The 15,580-nt window shown below is 34.5% G+C and overlaps 1 protein-coding gene and 1 long non-coding RNA gene across 2 annotated transcripts in view; one reads left to right on the top strand and one right to left on the bottom strand.

The window, feature by feature from the left end:
• The first annotated feature begins 4,668 nt into the window (after positions 1–4,668).
• LOC144281181 (uncharacterized) lies at positions 4,669–15,408 on the top strand. The gene is made up of 2 exons (XR_013349661.1): positions 4,669–4,795; positions 15,278–15,408. It is a non-coding gene; the product is annotated as an uncharacterized LOC144281181 (long non-coding RNA).
• Positions 4,811–15,580, bottom strand: part of WDR35 (WD repeat domain 35) — a 64,710-nt gene continuing 53,940 nt past the window's right edge. Inside the window, exons 20-27 of the mRNA XM_077844035.1 lie at positions 14,796–14,942; positions 13,803–13,935; positions 11,774–11,884; positions 10,298–10,462; positions 9,283–9,423; positions 8,478–8,634; positions 6,126–6,366; positions 4,811–5,821 (exon numbers count right to left, since the gene is read on the bottom strand). Coding sequence (XP_077700161.1) covers positions 5,671–5,821; positions 6,126–6,366; positions 8,478–8,634; positions 9,283–9,423; positions 10,298–10,462; positions 11,774–11,884; positions 13,803–13,935; positions 14,796–14,942 — 1,246 coding nt within the window. The 3' untranslated portion in view covers positions 4,811–5,670. The remainder of the gene's footprint in view (positions 5,822–6,125; positions 6,367–8,477; positions 8,635–9,282; positions 9,424–10,297; positions 10,463–11,773; positions 11,885–13,802; positions 13,936–14,795; positions 14,943–15,580) is intronic.

The following is a 15,580-nucleotide window of genomic DNA, read 5'->3' as shown; positions in this document are numbered from 1 at the left end:
ATGTTTTTACAGAAGTAGAAAAAAAAAAAAAAACCCATCCTGAATTAATAGGGAATTTCAATGGGACCCAAACGGCCAAAACAGTTCTGAAAATAACAGAGTACTCACTTCCTGACTTCAAAACCTAACTGCAAAGCTACAGCAATCAAAACGCTATGGTGTTACCATAAGTACAGTCTTTTCAATAAATGTTACTGGAAAAACGATATCCACATGCAAAAGTATAAAGTTGGACAGAAACACCCTATAAAAAATTAACTCCAAATAGATTAAAAACTTAAACATAAGAAGTGAAACAGAAAATTCTTAGAAAAAAACATAAGGCAACAGCTTTGTGACATTGGATTTGGCAACTTCTTGAATAGACCCCAAAGGCAAAACAAACTGGGCTCCCTGAAAATTTAACTTTTGTTGCATTAAAAGACTGTAAACAGTACGAAGACAACCCAGAGAGTGGGAGAAAATAATCTACAAATCATATGCCTGATAAGGGAAACTGAGATGTTGGGCTGGTGTCATCCATCTACTGTTAAGACACAGAAAGGATTCTGACATGGTGTGTCTGTCCCACTTAACAAGCCCTGGTCTGTAGGACACTGGAGGGCCTGCCCTGTGATTTTGGAGCTGGGCTAGGCTCAGTTGCTGTGCCTCCCTGACTCTCACATCCATCTTCATGGAGTCCTGCACATGGTGCTTTGCCTGGGGGTGGCATCAACAAGCCTCCCCTTTGCCAGCTCACCCAGAAATATGGCAGCAACAAGGTGATCTCCTGAAAGTGTTCTGTTCCCCTGCAACCTCATACTGTCAAGTGCTGCATAAAGTGTGGCCACACCAACCACCCACGCCCTCAGAGTAAAGTCAAATAAGGTCCCTCCTTGGGTTCCTCCTTCCCCTGCAGGGCAGCCTCTTGCCTGAGCCCCATGGCCCTGGGGCCTCAGTAAAGCTTTGCTTTAGTTGACTAAAGCAGTGAAAAAAATACAGACACATACACACCCACATACATCTACTGTCCCCCTCCGCCCCCCCGAATATATAGAGAACTTCTAAAACTCAACTTTTCCAGAGCAGGTCTACTATTTTGCATTTGCATCAACAGTGTATAAGGGTTTCAGTTGTTTCATTCGCTTACCAATACTTGGCAGTTTTAATTTTAGCTATTAGAGGATGTGTGAGCATATTCCATTTTTCTCTGGATTTTATGAACTAGAAATTTAAGCTATGGCAATAAGAAGCGAGTAGTTAAATAAAATATTAACTCTCAGCCTCTTCATGTCTACTTTTTCTTTTAATTTTAGAGAAATTTCTTAAGAATAGCTTGTCATGAAGAAAACTTACAATAATTTCTTCAGTTTGACCAGGTTTTTCTTCTAAATTCAACTAAACTTTACATTAATGCCTCTCATTTTAAAGAGGTTATTAAAATCATTTTTACTTCTCATCTCTCATAAATGCTCTATATACTTTTGTAGTTTTCTACCATGGACATATGTTACTCCTCCAAAAATAGGTTTATTCTCAAAAAATAAGCATTAATTTCTTAAAAAAATTATTTGAGAATAATTGTAAGAATAGACAACACAATAGAGGGCAACATAATATTGCCATTTTCCTTTTTTTTTTTTTTTTTTGCCATTTTCATTTTAGAAACTCAGGAGCAATATCTTAGAGCTATAACATTATCAAGCACTTCAGATACTCTCTTGAAAGTCTGGTAAAATAATTTCCCCCCAACCTCTACATGAGAACTCTGCATGGCTTCTAGAGTAATTCACTGCAACTTCTAGTCATCTGACATTTGCCTAGTACCTTCCTAAGTGGTCTTTTCTGTTTGGTAGCAAAAAAAAAAAAAAAAATGACATTATACATCTACTGGACCTCCTTGTCCCTTACTCTCCTCCACTCTGAAGCCTAACACCCTCCTAATCAATCCCCACCAAAATATTTAAATATTTAAATCAAACCCAAACAAATACCATGCTATCCGTAAGTTATAGGTAAAGGAAACTGGAAATAAATACAAGCATTTTTACCTCAATACTCATTATTTTTTCTGGTTTTTGTTTTGTTTTTTTTACTTAGTGCCACATGAAACCTAAAATCTCAGCTCTCGAAATACAAAAAGATCATTCAAAGTGTATTTTAGTGGGATGCCCGGGTGTCTCAGTGGTTGAGCCTTTGGCTCAGGTCAGGGCATGATCCCCGGGTCCTTGGATTGAGCCCCACATCAGGCTCCTCTCGGGAAGCCTGCTTTTCCCTCTGCCTATTGTCTCTGCCTCTCTGTGTGTCTCTCATGAATAAATAAATAAAATCTTCTAAAAACAAACAGAAAAAACCTAAAATGTATTTTAGCAAAAAGATGTGTAATAAAGTCATTTGTGTATGATAGCAGGTCAACAATGTTATATTGCTTGTTAAGCATGTTATCACTATAAACTTCATCAGTTGGTCCCATCATCTCCATACTTTGGCCTACCAAAGTATTTTGAAACTCTGAAATGTAATATAATATAATTCTACTTTGAAACTTCACATAATTCAGGCCAAGTTTTATGATAAAGAACAACTCAGCATGACTTAAATGGAATCCTTACAGGTTTCTTACAGGAAAAGAACATAATTGTTTCATTATACTGTCTTCAGTATATGCATCATTCTGTCCAACTTCTTCCCAAGTATTTGCTACATATAGATAATTTTGCTTCTCTTTACTCCTTTCATCAGGAAAGAGTTTGTTTTTGTTGTTATACTAAAATTATCTTCAGGATGAAGAAACCAAATTAGGTCAATTCATACTATGGATCTTTCCTTAGTATGTTTAAGCAAGACAAAGGTCCTCAAGATATTATGGCAGATTACGAAAACTTTCAGAAATATAAATCCCAAACAGGCATAAGCTCTCACAATAGTAGAAAAGATATATCTGTATATATGTGTTTTTACATGTATGTATACACAATCTACATATGTGATAATTAGGTATACAACGTATAATGGTTGTTTTCAGGGATTGTGGATTGAATTAAGCTGAATAAAAAGTAGAGGAACTCAGGATCTACCTGAAATAATTCGTTGGAAGAAAAAGTCTAGAGTTCAAGCAACATGGAATTAGTGGCAAACGAGAAGGCTCTAAAAGGAGAGTTCCCAAAAGATATGTTAGGAAAAGTTTGAGGAGCCAACAGCTGATTTTGGAATGAAAACGACAGGCAGTATATTAACAAGCACAGTAAGGTCTAGAGGAGTGACAATCTAAGTGAGTTCTCAGCTGATTCCTGGGATAGGAAAGGAAAAGTGAAAGAAGATATATCAGGAATTAGACCACGGACTAAGAATCACAACTCTGAACATCAGTCCTGCATCTTTCATTGATGAAGTGGAGAATAATTTTATTCTGAAAACAAAGTCTTATAAAAAGATGTAAGTAAGGGGTGCTTGGCTGGCACAGTCGGTTAAGTGTCTGACTCTTGGTTTCAATTCAGGGCACGTCAGGGTCGTGAGATCGAGCCCCATGTAGGACTCTGCACTCAGCATGCAGTATGCTTGAGACTCTATCCCCTTCCCTCTGCCCCTCCTGCTCGTGCTCTCTCCCTCTCTTTCTCTCTCAAATAAACAAATGAATTTTTTCTTTAAAAACGATGTAATTAAGCTCAACAAGAGATATATTCCCTAGGGTTGAGCTTTTTGATAGTATGTAATTTTCTGATTTGGAAGAACATCCTATTCTAGTCATAGAAGAAAACAAATCAGATGAAACTGTTAAATAAGTAGGTGACTTATGAGGTGTATTTGACAAAGTTAATAGAGCATATATGTATGATCATACCTCATATTAAAGAGGCACTAGGAGTACAAAAGGCAACCAACGTACTATTCATGACACACTAAATATGCAAGAGACTTGTAAATTGTTCAATATGTGTGATATCTTGACTCAATTACCCATTGGTGACACTTAACTCTGGTCAGTCCTCTACCCAAGAAATACAATCAAATCCGTGACTGTTCAGCCAACTAATTGGCAACCTATGTTCTGACCTGGTGTGCAATACCCCCTTCTATACAGCAAGTGTCCATCACTAGCTTTAGGCACATTCCATGTGACTGTGTCACTTGGCTCAAACCTCGGCTCTGGCCCATACTATCTTTATAACCATACTATCAGGGGGAAGCTGATTGGGCAAATGGGAGTCAGGACATGAGAATAGAACATAGCCCAGGATCCTGGTACTATAATCTTTCTACCCCACTGACACTACCCTAATAACTGCCCAATCACTTTCTCCTTATTCCTCGCTGTGTATTTCAAATTGATTCAATAAACCGCGTGATTTAAAGCATCCTCATTGGTCTGTACCCCTTCCTGTTCCATGACTTCTGGAATGGCTTGCTTGGTAGTAGATTTGGAGACTAACAGTGTATCACAGTAACTTCCAACAAGGCCCTTAAACCCAGACAGAAACTTCTAAGACTTCTGGTCCTCTCATTTTATTTAAGCATATGAGCCTGCTACTGTAAGCTCATGTAGGCTCTAAACCTTTCCTCAGAGCTCACTACTCTCAATCTGCAACAGGTTTGTCTCTAAAGCACTGAAAACATAGCACTTTGAGAGAGGTGACTAACCTATGTATCACAGCTGCAATACCAATGTGACATATGTCCCTTTATTACCTCTAATAAACAGCCAAACCTGAGCAAATAATCGTGGTAACGCAGTGCTAGAGTCTGGCCCGCAGCTGCAAAATGAAAGGACACAGTTCATGGGAATAAAGTGGAGAACACTATTAGCTACATAAAACAGGTAAGAAAATACCCATTGCTGGTTATAATTTTTTCTTTTTTAATTAATGATAAGTCAAAACACATGCATTATCTAGAAAGAATCATTCTCCATACCTTAAGAGTTGTTTAAATGAAGATCTCTGCTTAGAGACAATGTTTCAATTAAAACTATAACTACAAAATGGATATTGTTGTATAAATTTTATCATTATAAATAAAGCCAAGTTTTCTGCTAAATGCCATCTCACAGATGAGACTAAAAGGGTAGATAAAAAAGGAAAAGCTATATAAAAATAAGGCTATTTGAAATAATTCAAATTATAAAAAATATCTTAAAATGCCTTCTCACTTCTGAAAATAAAATACAGAAGACATTCTATGCTTATTTAATGAAACACAGCTAGCAACAGAGCTCATTTAACTATAACAACTGTTTAACCTCCTTCTAATACAGGTTATGTCAATTCCCTAGATTCACCTTTGCCCCACTTCCCAGGCTTCTCCTACCTCCTCCCCTCAAAGTTTTTAATGAATTAGTAACCTTGAAACTGTGAGAAAAATTTCTCATTTGGAGTATTATCATAGTATTATGTAATCATAACAGAAAGGAAATAAGGTTGATTTCCATGTTTTATATGAAAATCAGCATCATTATTCCACAGTTGTATTTTTACAAAAAATTATATGTATACATAATATACGTGTATATATATGAGACATTATATGTACATAATTTATACATATAATTTTGTGTAAATATACTACTATGAAATAATGATACCGATTTTCATATAAAATGTATGGGAATCAACCTCATTATATATACAGTTATAGCTATCTATCTATCTATATATGCTACATATATTTTACAGTTATATGCAATTTGTCATTTCTTTATGCCACTGAACTATGGCACAAGGGACAGAAGTTGTAGTTGCCAATTTCCTGAGCCAACACACAGTGCTTGCACACACTGCACATCCAGAATTGATATTCAGTGATCGGGCTTCCCGTGGCAACACATGTTGGCAGTTTCCCTTCCCCTCTGTAAAAGCAAGAAGGAAAAAAATTATACTTTAAAACTTCTAATTACTTAAACTATTTATTACACTATGTATTATACATAATTAAACTATTTATTAATAAAAAATAAACTATTTTAAAACATCTCAAGGCAACTTTCAATTAAAAACTTTCCTTACAATGAGAAAATAAAACATTAATACAGTAAATAAAATAAGTAAGTTACTTTAAAATTAAGTGCCTAAATAATTATATCACACTATTATACTTCTAGAAATCCCAGCTTTTAATAAGTGAATGATATGTATTAGTTACAATCCACCTACCCTTCAAGAAGGCTGTCCAATTCAGATTTTCTATTATCTTTTGGAGTATGTTTTGTGAAGATTTCTAAAGCAAGGTCTTCATATTGCTGTTTTTGCTCTGAACTGAGGGTCTCTAAAGATTCAAGTTTAATAAAAGCTTTTGAGCAAGTACCAAAAGCTCTGCTGGCACAGGCACAGATTGCTAACAGAGAGTAGATCTCAACAGCAGGGATGATGTCTTCATAGTCTCTCAGGTGAAGAGCTAAGAAAAAAGAGGACAGTTCAGATTTTGAAAAGTAATCATAGTATCATGATCATGCATGGAAAAGAATCTGTGTTATGCTGTTTTAGTTTAACCTACATGAACTTTTATAAACTTAAAGAAAACAATGGTGGGTGATCCAAGTGCTGGTAGAAGGAAGTAAGGAAGTAAGTTACGTGATCTCACAGTTCTGTAAAACTAGCCAACAGCCCAGCTGCCACAAAAATAGCTACCACCAACTGATGTACATGCTGTGCCAGTTAGAAATACACACACAGACAAAAAAATAAAAATTATTATCAAAACACATATCTTTTGTTTCATATAAATACATTAGAAATTTCTGTGGCAATCCATAAAAAGTAAATTAGTATTATACTGCTAGTCATAATTTTCAAGATAACATCATGTTTCTTTTTGGTAAAAAAAAGCAAAGCAGTATGAAATTATGTTTTTTTCTTTGCATTTCTTTGAACACATTTTTTTGTCTCACCGAAACAACAGAAGTTTGAGAAAAAAGAAGTGACAATGAACTCTAAGTTGTCAGTTCAGACCATTTAAACTTAGCTACCATATCTTATTTTCACTTGTTCTATACTAGAGATCTAGTCTTTCTTTAAAATGTACTGTAGAATTAATAGATTGTATATGGATTTCTTCATCTAGTAGGTGAAAACTCTCAAGTTAAAGTTCTAATTTGCTGGGCAGCCCGGGTGGCTCAGCAGTTTGGCGCCACCTTCAGCCCAGGGCATAGTCCTGAAGACCGGGGATCGAGTCCCACATCAGGCTCCCTGCATGGAGCCCGCTTCTCCCTCTGCCTGTGTCTCTTCCTCTCTCTCTGTGTGTCTCTCATGAATAAATAAATTTTTAAAAATCTTAAAAAAAAAAAGTTCTAACTTGCCTTATGAGTCTAGAAATTGTGTATAAGTTATATATAATCCAACCATTTTATTTTTTAAACATTTTATTTATTTATTCGTGAAAGACACGGAGAGAGAGAGGAGAGAGAGAGAGAGAGAGAGAGAGAGAGAGAGAGGCAGAGACACAGGCAGAGGGAGAAGCAGGCTCCATGCAGGGAGCCCGACGTGGGACTCGATCCCAGTTCTCCAGGATCACACCCTGGGCTGAAGGCGGCACTAAACCGCTGAGCCACCCGGCTGCCCTAACCCAACCATTTTAAAACATAACTTCATAATTCATACCACATATTAATCAGTTAAAATTAAATGAAGGTCAGTTATAAACATACAAAAATAAAACTGATTCTAACGTATAACTAATAACCGATTAGAAAAAACCTTTACAGTCCCCTTGTTAATACAAATGGTACCACAGATATGTTTGTCAAAATGGAAACATGACTGCAATATACATCATAGAGTATAAAGCAAGCTCTTGAACAACATATACTGTAAGATATTATTTTAAGGAAAACTGTCTACAATTTTGTAGACATGGAGAAATGTCTATAAGAAAGTTCACCCAAATGTTAGTAATCATTACTTCTGAGTTATAAGATTATTTTACAAGTTATTAGATTATTTTACCTTTTTCTTTGTATTTTTTTGGTTTTGATTTAAATTGTTACATAAATTTCATTTTTTAACATAGGTGTCATTTTATTAAAAACAAGTTTAATGCTATGGAAAGATCTATTAATATGAAAATATTTTACAACATATCATTTTTCAAAAACGACATAAAGGTATGGTCTGTTATACTCCTGATATCATTAAAAAAAACAAATTTATATATATATATATATATATATATATATATATATATCAAAAGTATATGGACTGAGCTATTGAGTGACTTTGGATGAACAGAATAGTGAATGCTATAGACGTTTCTTTTGCTTATCTCAAACTTCTGATTTAAATGTGAACCATAATTATTACTTTCTGTGTATTAAAAAAAATTAAAAGAGCTTCAAAAAGGGGAATAAACAAAACAAACTGCAAACAGCAAATCTCAAACATGAAAATAAACCCATAGATAAAAGTGTTATCAAAATTAATATATGGGCATTCAATTTATCATTTTTAGACATGTTATATACATTATTCATCATTTTTAGACATATTATATACATTAGGTCATATGCCCACCTGTCTTGAGGGCGGTGTCAACATATCCCTGATACAGCTGCCTCTGTGCAAGTATAAAGAAGTGGTAAGCCTCAGCCCCTCTCCAAGCATTATCTGTGAAACGACTAGTTGTGGATAGAACTTCCTCCTCCAGCAAACCAGCCAAAGCAGAAGTAGCCTATGAGTCAAGCAAAACCACATTTTTGTCAGCATAACCATGAGAGTCATTCCAGTGAAGATAGCTTCTGATTTGGTTAGACATTAAAATATCCAAGTAAGCTCATTTTATCATGACAAAACTGTCACTACTGATTTAATCTCTCCATTACAATTCATAATTTTTTAATCCAGGATAATCAAAAATTTCTTTCAGCTTTACTGAGGTATAATTGACAAAATTACAAGATGGTAAAAGTGGGCCTCGTGATCTGACACATAACACATTGTGATCCATGGTGTGGTCAAATTTTAAAAGAGAACTGAGTATAAACTTTAAGTTAATAAGAGATTCATTCACATATAAAATAATATACATATTCTAGAGAAGTTTCTAAAACTCACTAGCTAGAAATGATTTACCACATAAAAAAATTAAAGCAAAGGCTACAGATTAGTCTTGCAGAAAAAATTCTCAGCATTTATATGTGGAAATTTCTCAGTGTGAGTACTAATTCCAAGTCAGTCGTTCCTTTCCCCCCTCTAAGAATATAAATGCAAACAAGCAAATTAAATGGTCTGTCCCTAATGAGAAGTTTGATAGTTGTTTTTTTTTCTTCTCTTAAACATATCAGATGATTTCATGTTCTAGAATGTTCTTCTACCTTACCTCTGAGCTCTTTCCTTTAACTTTTCCTCTTTGGGCATTTTTCATTTGCTCGTGGTATTGCTCTATGAGTAAAGCTGATAGGACATACAACTTCTTGACACGTAAAGGTTTAGTTCTTTTCTTTGCCTCTTCATCTGCGATCTTTAAACATTAAAAGAATTTGGGAAGACATTCCTTAATCAAATTATATTTGTACAATCATTTCTGAAATTTGGTCTTTAATAAAAAAAGAGAAAACCAGTAGGATGGAACATAAACACCACTCATTTATGATAAATATTTTAAAACTCATTTTCTTTTCCTTAGTTTACAAGGCCTCTATTCTTCCCTTAGCATTTAGCCACAGAGTTACAACTCGTAACAATCCCAGAAAAATCACAAATGCTCTTAAATAATTAAGTCACAATGAAGAGAGGTTTCACTGAAGAGGTTGCACTTTCTATAAGGAAGGTTTTTAAAATGATGTTCCAAGTACACTGAAATAACAGGACTTTAACATGGTACAGCCACAAGAAATAAAGATTTATTTAGAAGACTGAGGGGAATTTTTCCTGTTTCATTAAGTCAAATGGCAAAAAAAATAGAATAGGATGTAAATTTTGCATACATCAATACAGTACTGCTCATCTTCCTTCCAAATGCATATTATGAAAAAATGTCATGTCTTTAAAATGTATACATTTAAAAGGATTCAAAATTCTATTATCAACAGGATTTAATTCCCAGTTAAGGGAATTTATGGTCCCTGAAAATTCTATAATTCTTTGCTAACTTCAGTATTAAGTAAACATTCAATTGTTTAGGTATCAATAAGGTGCTAACACTAGTAAACAGCCTTTTTAGTAAAAGGTAATAATACTAAGATAATGCACAGTTATAGTACTAATAAAACCAGAGGGATTTTGCTATAACAAGTATTTGTTTTCAAAGAAAATGGAAAATGTGTTCTTTAGTCACAAGAAAACATTGGTAGTAACTAGAACATACCAAATACTCACCAAGATTATTATATTACCTTAAACATCAGTTTAGCAGCATCATAAAAGTAATTAGCTTTCCGATAGAGTTCTATGGCATCAAGAGTTTTATTCTTTTCCAATAAATGAGACGCATACCTCGCTAACAAGGATCCAATTTCTTTCATACTATGATTTTTAGCCAATTCAACAGCTTTGTTCCACTAAGGAGAAAAATATACCTACCATTCAGTTACCCAAGCATTTATAGTCACATGTCATAAAATTCATACAATAAAGCTTTCAGTTTATAGTAATAAATAACACTACATCAAAATAAAAAACTGGTATATATTTTTTAAATAACTAAAACAAGAGCAATTATGTCTTATAAGTTAAACGTGTCAAAATGATTAAATGATCTAAGCCTTTAATTTGCTTAAGAAGTACATCAGAAAAGGAAAGCCTCAACGTTTATAATCAGAATATTTTAATTCACTTTTGCACCAGCAAAGATTGAGAAAAAGCTACATTTGCTTATAGTAAAAGAAAATATGCAATTTCAGTTAAGAAAATGTCCTATCAGATTTAACATTTAAAAGTTATTTTTAAAAAGCAAATGGAGGGCAGCCTGGGTGGCTCAGCGGTTTAAGCGCCTTCCTTCATCCCAGGGCATGATCCTGGAATCCTGGGATCGAGTCCCACATCAGGCTCCCTGCATGGGGCCTGCTTCTCCCTCTGCCTGTGTCTCTGCCCCTCTCTCTCTGTGTCTATCATGAATGAATGAATGAATGAATGAATGAATAAATAAATAAATAAATAAATAAAGCCTTTTAAATAAATAAAATAAAAGGAGCTTTATAAAATACTTCAAAAGGGGGCACTTGGGTGGCTCAGTCAGTTAAGTGTCTCTCTTGGGCTCGGGTCATGATCCAGGGGTCCTGGGAGGAGCCTGTGTCCAGCTCCCTGCTCAGCGGGGAACCTGCTTCTCCCTCTGCCTCTGCCCCTCCCCCTGCTTGTGCTCTCTCACTCTCTCTCAAATAAATAAATAAAATCTTTTTTAAAAATAATTCAAGAAAATACTTGAAGGGAATACATTGATATTCAACAATTTCCACAATTCTGCACTTTATTTTAGTTAAATTCCAGCTCTTAAAAATATCAAATATATATTTTCTATAAAGAGACAGGAAAATAGATTTGCCAAAATAAATATTGATAAGGTAACTCAATTCCTTCCTCTTGCAATGACCATTAACTAGTCCTTCTTTGGAAACAAAACCCTAATAAAATACAGAAAATTCTGAAATTACTTCCAGACATAAACTTGCCAGACTAGAAGCACAGGGTTTGTCCTCATATTGAGTTAGTTATGAGCGGGTCACTCTTAATGGTAGCACTTTAAGAGGTAAGCGCAAACTCCAACATTTTCTAGGTCCTCAGGAGTATCTAGCTCCTTTCACAAAATTCACCTCAAGCCTATACTGGCAACAGCCTAAAAGGATGAATAGAGACTTTAATTTTCAGTTCCTTACTTGGTTGAGATGGACACAGGTATCTACTGCTGCCTTTGGTTGATTACATTTCAAAAATGCAGTTACCGCTTGTTCACACATTCCAACCCTCACAAACATCTGTGCTATTTCCTGTAAGGACAGAAGAATACTATCAGATTTCACGGACCAAGGAAATCACTTTTATTTTCATTTACAAAACTCCATAGGGACACAGGAATATTAAATTTACTGGTGGTTACAGTCATTTTTTGTTGAAACATACACAGGGACAGAGGCTACAAACCAGAAAGGATGCTAAGGCATCACTTTCTATAAAACCAGTGTTTCACTGGCTCACAGATCTGATTTTTAACCAGGTCCTGAACACATTGCGCTCTTTTCTTCTCTCAGTATAGTAGCAACTTTACAGAATTGTCAGGTTCTGAAACAAACCCCAGACTAGTGTGTAAAAGAAACATTTAAGGCAACTGATGGTATAATCAATGGTCATTGTTAAATGCCTAGGGGAAATCTCACATTCACAGAGCTCTCGCATACCTCTCTAAAGAAATGCCCCCAGACAAGCTGGCCATTCCTGAGTTCAGGAAGCTAGATCCAAGACAGAGCTGCCTTGCAGGGTGGTGGTGAGAAGGGAGAACCACAGCAAAACAGACCATACCCATCCGGCTTTCTCTTCATTTTGAAAAAAATCTATTTTCTTTTTCTTTCTGAATATCTATTTCGCCAGAGCTTTTCTCTCCCCACTCTTACTTTGAAAGTATTTTGGGAAAACCATAAAAGCACATTTTGGACTCAAGTATTTGTATTTTTCTGGTTATAAAGTAACACGTTCTAATGGTAAAAAAAAAAAAGTTAGAAAGCACAAAAATGTAAAGTTACTGATAATCTTACTACCCACAGGAAATTTATCTCAATAGTCTGATGTAATTTCCTAATGTCTTTGTTCTATGAATCTTTATGTATGTGTGAGTTGGTGTAAGTATTGTCATATTATATATAGTCTGTACCCTGAATTTCCTACTTAAATATTAGATACATTTTACCATATTATTAATAACTCCTCCAAAAATTTGATTTAAAGTTTACACTACTAAAAAGTTTTATTCACTTTAATTATTATTATAGCTATAATTAGTATTTACTTTTGCTTAGTATTTACTCAGCAACAATACTATTCTGGATATCCTATAACAACATTATTTTCTGCATCATCAGACACACCTAACATGACATTAATGTAGGGTAACCTGTCCCAATACCCAGGATTAAAAATAATTTCAGTTTCTCTCCTACTCAAGAAAAAACAAGATTGAGAATAAAGGTACATGAAAATGCCATTATTACAGGGAAAACTGCTCTAATTCACAATAGAGAAAACCGAATTATCAGAATTCTATTCATTCATCTGTGAATTGACAAAATTTTTGTGGTAGAACTGATACTATACAACTCTGATTTACATTTTAGATAAGACAAAAAATACATAAACTCATTAACATCATTCAATAATTAAGACACTTAAAAAGAACATTCAAAACAAAGTTCCAGAGAACTCTGCTTTTTATTTCTCTTTTTAACATTAATACTTTGTTAATATAACCTCATAAAAGGGGGGGAAAATAGCCTAATAAAAGTCAAGCTATCTTTTTAAACTTTTGTTACAGCAAATTTCAAATACATACAACACACTAATCCCCAGACCCAGCTTGGATCATTTTGAAGCAAATCTCTGATAAGTTATCATTTTAACTGGAAATATTTCATGTGTTCAGCTAACTTTAAAATCAATTTTATAAAACTGACAAGACTACCATAGATTGTGAACATATTAAAGTAGTGGGAATATGACTAATTTTCCCTCCATTTTCAAGCATTCTGTCACTGACATATTGCTTTAAAATTAAAAGTATCATCCCACATCAAAGAAACTGTAAGATTATAGATTCATTTTAAATTTTCTTTGTGGCAGAGGATACTTCCTGACTATAACATAAAAACCTTATAAAATAACCTAATAACTCTAAAACCTAACATTTGTAATACCCACTGGAAGCAACTTGTGGTTTTCCGGAAGTGAACTGGCAAGATTCTCCAATCCCTCATAATCTTCCAACATATAATAACATTCAGCTAGACGTTCCTGGTTCCGGCCTTGTACGTAATACTGTACAGCATTCAACCTATGGAAAATTTTAGAAAGCAGTAACTTTTAAAAATAATGTGAATCTCCTGATAAATAAGCACTTTCACCAAAAACATTCCTTCATTAGAATTCCTAGTATTACTCGTATTACTCTAGTCACCATCTTTAGTTACAGTGTGTCTTTGAAGCATATATAAATTGGGGGGGGGGGGAGATCTAAAGACTGTGAGCATATTTTAGTTGCAACATTCTTTGGATATTTTTTTTATTTTAAAGATTTGTATTTATTTATTTGTCAGAAATAAAGAGAATATGAGCAAGGGGAGTGGCAGGCAGAGGGAGAGCAGAGAGCCTGATGCAGGACTCAATCCCAGGACCCTGGGAGACACTTAATCAGGCCCAAGGCAAAAACTTAACCAACCGAGCCACCCAGGTGCCCCCATTCTTTGGATATTCATAAGAAATATTGTTGTAATCTGATATATTGTATTTCCAACCCTGAGGTAAATAAATAAGCATACTGATCAAAATGAAAACTTAAGAATAAAAGCCAATGATTTCTGAAAATAATCTATAATAAAACAAGCAAATATAAAATTTTGTTTTAACTTTTTCAGAAATAAATCATAAAATGTCTTTGAAATGCACACTGTGGTCTAAAACAGTAGAAAGCTGCCTGGAGCTAAGCACATGTTTTGTAAGTCTGGAAACTGCAAAGTTTTACAATACTTATCTAAGGATTTCTTGCTCTCTAATGTGAATCTAAAGGCATTTGAATTTTAGGATCCAGGAGGATGGCCTTCGATTTCCCCAGCACTGTGTCATAGGGAATTACTCAGGCAGCTACCATATTAAGTGCCACACGAATGGAAGAGGTGGTCCACATAGGCTACCTACCATTTTTGTCTATCAGCAAAGTAGTCTCCAATGGCATTGTGGGCTTGTTCTAGGAGACTGTCATCTGCATCACCAGATCCAGTTTTCAGGAGCTGGAGTACTCTAAACCAATCTCCCAATTTCAGCCGGAGGCCAATAGCAAGATCTCTGCAAATGACAGCATTTATTCATTCATCTGACAAATATTTATCAACCGTCTACCACATGCTAGGTTCAATTCTAGGGTACTAGAATACACAGCAGTGAACTGACAGACAAGGTACCTCTCCAAACATTTTAGAAACTTAATCAGGAAGGAAACAATGAGGAAAATCTGAAATAGGGAAAAAGAAGTAATTTCCTTTTATTTTCCTAGATTCCAATTTTCTTAGCAAAATAATGATTTAAATAATAATAACTTCTTTTCATCAATTTCTTAGACATAATCAGGCTTATTTAAAAAGCACACATATAAACAAATTTGGTTTTATCTTTCTTTTCAGGGCTGAAGCTATAGTCGGGACTCCTGGAAGTACAAGTAATATTAACAAAAATTAGAAGAAATGAAGTTCATACATTATTTTATATAAATCTAAAATGAACATAAAGAATAAAAATCAATCCCTAAATACCATTTTTATTTCATGTTCCTTGACAACAAAAAATAAAGGCCTAAACCAAAAAAGAAAACCCAAATATTGAGCTGCATAAAGGATAAAAGCCCTCAGTCTCTGTAGTCTTATGTTTTTTTCTGACCAAATGAAAAAGTCTCCCATGGCCAGCAATAATATATATAAATACAGAAA

Source organism: Canis aureus, chromosome 12 (assembly GCF_053574225.1).
Source record: "Canis aureus isolate CA01 chromosome 12, VMU_Caureus_v.1.0, whole genome shotgun sequence".
In the NCBI taxonomy this organism is placed as follows: Eukaryota; Metazoa; Chordata; class Mammalia; order Carnivora; family Canidae; genus Canis; species Canis aureus.
The sequence above is the reverse complement of the archived record's forward strand: the minus strand, read 5'-3'. Positions and strand labels throughout refer to the sequence as shown.